Raw genomic sequence first — 973 nt, forward strand, 5'->3', positions numbered from 1 at the left:
AGAGACAGAGCATGAGTGGGGGAGGGACAGAGAGAGAGAAAGGGAGACACACAATCCAGAGCAGGCTCCAGGCTCTGAGCTGTGAGCACAGAGCCCAATGCAGGGCTTGAAGTCACGGACTGTGAAATCATGACCTGAGCCGAAATCACTTAACCGACTTAGCCACCCAGGCACCCCAAATCAAAAATACTTTTTTTTTTCCCCCAAAAAAGGAAATTTTATTGAGGGCACTAGTTTATTTCACTCAAAGGACCAACTGTAACCAAATGAAGTGAACATAACCTCAAGATTTTATTGTCTTCATAATGTAACAAAATACGAAGCTTAGAACTGGATCACTTGGCCCTTTCTCTTCTTATCTCCTCCCAGTTCAAAATGCTTGCATCTCTTAATAGCCAGCATTCTCTTAGATCTGCAGTTGGGCTCAACACATTCAAGCCTCAGCACAATCTTCTTTGTAGTCTTAGCCTTTTTTCGGAAAATCGGCTTCGTTTGTCCCCCATAGCCACTCTGCTTCCTGTCATAACGCCGCTTTCCCTGGGCATAAAGAGAATCTTTGCCTTTCTTGTACTGTGTCACTTTGTGGGGTTGGTGCTTGCCACACTTCTTGCAGAAAGTCCGGCGGGTTTTAGGAACGTTCACCATGGCTGCGAGAAGGCTAGCGGCACGGAAAAGCCAAATCTGACAGTTTTTAATCAATGCAATTAGACTAATTAGTATATTGTGATTAGTGATGTATTTATTTCAGTTTTATTTTATACTTTTTATTTACCTGGTATTTTCTGTATCTATTTTTTTCTGCCTCTGTATCTTACTAGCTTAATATCTTTCTTTTTGTTGAGATATAATTAATATATAAGATAATGTTAATTTCAGGTGTACAACATGATGATTATGTATTTGCATATATTGTGAAATGATCACTATAATAAGTCTAGTATCTGTCACATACATAGTTACATTTTTTTCTTGT

At 39.4% G+C, this 973-nt stretch overlaps 1 protein-coding gene across 1 annotated transcript; it reads right to left on the reverse strand.

The window, feature by feature from the left end:
* Positions 1–216: 216 nt before the first annotated feature.
* Positions 217–668, reverse strand: LOC120241689 (60S ribosomal protein L36a). Its single transcript, XM_039246992.1, has one exon. The coding sequence runs from the start codon at positions 643–645 to the stop codon at positions 325–327; it is 321 nt and encodes a 106-aa protein (XP_039102923.1). The 5' UTR covers positions 646–668; the 3' UTR covers positions 217–324.
* Positions 669–973: the final 305 nt, after the last annotated feature.

Source organism: Hyaena hyaena, unplaced genomic scaffold (genome assembly GCF_003009895.1).
Source record: "Hyaena hyaena isolate Hyena2069 unplaced genomic scaffold, ASM300989v1 scaffold_287, whole genome shotgun sequence".
NCBI lineage: Eukaryota > Metazoa > Chordata > Mammalia > Carnivora > Hyaenidae > Hyaena > Hyaena hyaena.